At 41.0% G+C, this 2,500-nt stretch overlaps 1 protein-coding gene across 1 annotated transcript in view; it reads left to right on the top strand.

The window, feature by feature from the left end:
* Window positions 1-2,500, top strand: part of foxp4 (forkhead box P4) — a 267,767-nt gene that overhangs the window by 213,648 nt on the left and 51,619 nt on the right. Inside the window, exon 7 of the mRNA XM_063216041.1 lies at window positions 2,366-2,500. This exon is cut by the window's right edge and continues 142 nt beyond it. Coding sequence (XP_063072111.1) covers window positions 2,366-2,500 — 135 coding nt within the window. The remainder of the gene's footprint in view (window positions 1-2,365) is intronic.

The raw sequence follows: 2,500 nt of genomic DNA, 5'->3' as shown, positions 1-2,500 counted from the left end.
AGGGGACAAGGAGGAGATTTGGAGATCATCCCATTTAGTCCTCTCTTCCACACACACACACAGCACGCACGCACAGACGCATGCACACACACATTTACAGGAACACACACACAAATGCACAGGGACAAGGTGTGTACACATATAAAAGTGACCCTTCGGGTTGTGTGAAGTTTACTGGCTGCTTTACATTCTTTCATTCATACATTTTCAACATTTCCACTCCTCACTTGAGATTATATATATATATAACAGTCCCAGGAAAAAGTTTGTGCACCCTTTGAAAATTTTCTTACCTTTCTGTCAAAAATTGGTCATAAAACATGGTCCTGATCTTCCCGGAAAATCACAAGAAGGAACAACCAGAGTCTGCTTTAACTAATTCAACCCAAACATTTACAAGTTTTTCATATTTTCATTGGCCATAACATGTAAACATTCACAGGACAGCAAGGCATAAGTAAGTACACCCTTGCATTCAATAGGTTTTAACCCTAAGTTAGTCGCAATAACATCAACCAGATGTTTCCTGTAGTTGCAGATCAGATTAAACAAAACAATCTGGATGTATATGTCTCCCTCTTCTTTAGAAAACTGCCTCTCGTCAGCAAGGTTTGTGGGATGTCTGGAGTGCATAGCTTTCTTGACTTCATGCCATATAATCTCAATTAGTTTTTGTCAGGGCTTTGACTGGGCTATTCCAGAATGTGTATTTCATTATTATGAAGCCAATCTAAAGTCAACTTGCTTCTAAAGTATGGGTTGTTGTCACATTTCAGCACCCATACTCTTGTGTGCTTCGACTGTGTGACACACTACCTCACTTTTTTTCTGTAAAATATCTTGATAAACTTCTGAGTTCATTGTTCCACTGATAATAGCAAACTGAAAAGGGGCCTGAGGCACCAAGGTAGCGACATTATAATGATGCTCCGGCCACCATACTCAAAGGTGGAGATGATGTTTTGGTGAAGGTGTGGTTCTCCAATTCTCCTCCAAACATGACATTGTTGTGTTCCCCTGAACCAATTCAACTTTGGTTTCAACGTTGGTCTTACAGAATATTTTGCAGCAATTTTATGGAAGCATATAAATGCTTTTTCGCAAACCTCAAAGGGTTGCAGCAATATTTTTTTTGACCAGAGACCCCATTAATTTTAGATTGGCAGAATGAATCCCATTTTTAGCTATTCTTGGTTACATCTCCTCTTCTGAGAATTGGTGGCCGGAGCATCATTATATGCGGCTACCTTGCTGCCTCAAAGCCCTTGAACAGTTTGCTATTATCAGTGGAACAATGAACTCAAGTTTATTGTGATATTTTACAGAAAAAAACGTGAGGAAGTCTGTCACACAGTTGAAGCACAGAAGGACTTATGGGTTGCTGAAATGTGACAACAACCCATACTTTAGAAGCAAATCGACTTTAGAAATGGCTTCATAATAATGAAATTTACACAATTCTGGAATAGCCCACGTCAGAGCCCTGACAAAAAAACAATTGAGATTATATGGCATGAAGTTCAAGAAAGCTTATGGCACTCCAGACATCCCACAAACCTTGGCTGACCAGGGAGGCAGTTTTCTAAAGAAGAGAGAGAGACCATATACATCCAGATTGTGTTTTGTTAATCTGATCTGCAACTACAGGAAACCATTCTGGTTGATGTTATTGCGACTAACTTAGGGTTTTAAAACCTGTGGAATGCAAGGGTTGTTACTTACTTATGCCGCTGTCCTGTGAATGTTATGGCCTTTTGGCCAATAAAAATATGATAACATAGCATGTAAATGTTTGGGTGGAATTAATTAAAGCAGACTCTGATTGTTCCTTCTTGAGATTTCTGGGAAGATCAGACCATGTTTTTATGATCAATTTTGACAGAAATGTAAGAAATGTCAAAGGGTGTACAAACTTTTTCCTGGGACTGTATATATAAGTATATATACAGTATATAGATATTGATTTCTTTTGTTATCGTTTCTCTCCAATTATGCATTTTTTCTGCCTTCTGTCTGTCAACCTCCTATCTTTTTCAGACACAGTAAAAGCCTAATAATGACAGCAAGAAATGAGAAGCAAATGTGGAGAGACTATCTTTTTGTGTGTGTCTGATTTAGCACACAGGTCAAAACCGACTCGGACACAAGTGATGATGAACAGGAATTGAGGGTTAAAAAGAATGAATAAATCACCATCTAAACGAATATGATCTCTCTCTCCCCTTCTCTCTCTCTCTCTCTCTCTCTCTCTCTCTCTCTCTCTCTCTCTCTCTCTCTCCTCTCTCTCTCTCTCTCTCTCTCTCTCTCTCTCTCTCTCTCTCTCTCTCTCTCTCTCTCTCTCTCTCTCTCTGTCCCTCTCTCTCAGCAGCCATGTGTCCCCCGGAGCTGCAGCAGCTGTGGAAGGATGTGGCTGGCGTCGGCAGCATGGGGGGCGTAAGTGTGGGGATGATGGGGGGCGTCGGTGCGGGGGGCGTAGGGGTGCCCCCTCCTCCTGCGGAGG

The sequence above is a fragment of the Engraulis encrasicolus genome, chromosome 14 (assembly GCF_034702125.1).
Source record: "Engraulis encrasicolus isolate BLACKSEA-1 chromosome 14, IST_EnEncr_1.0, whole genome shotgun sequence".
Taxonomy (NCBI): Eukaryota; Metazoa; Chordata; class Actinopteri; order Clupeiformes; family Engraulidae; genus Engraulis; species Engraulis encrasicolus.
The sequence above is the reverse complement of the archived record's forward strand: the minus strand, read 5'-3'. Positions and strand labels throughout refer to the sequence as shown.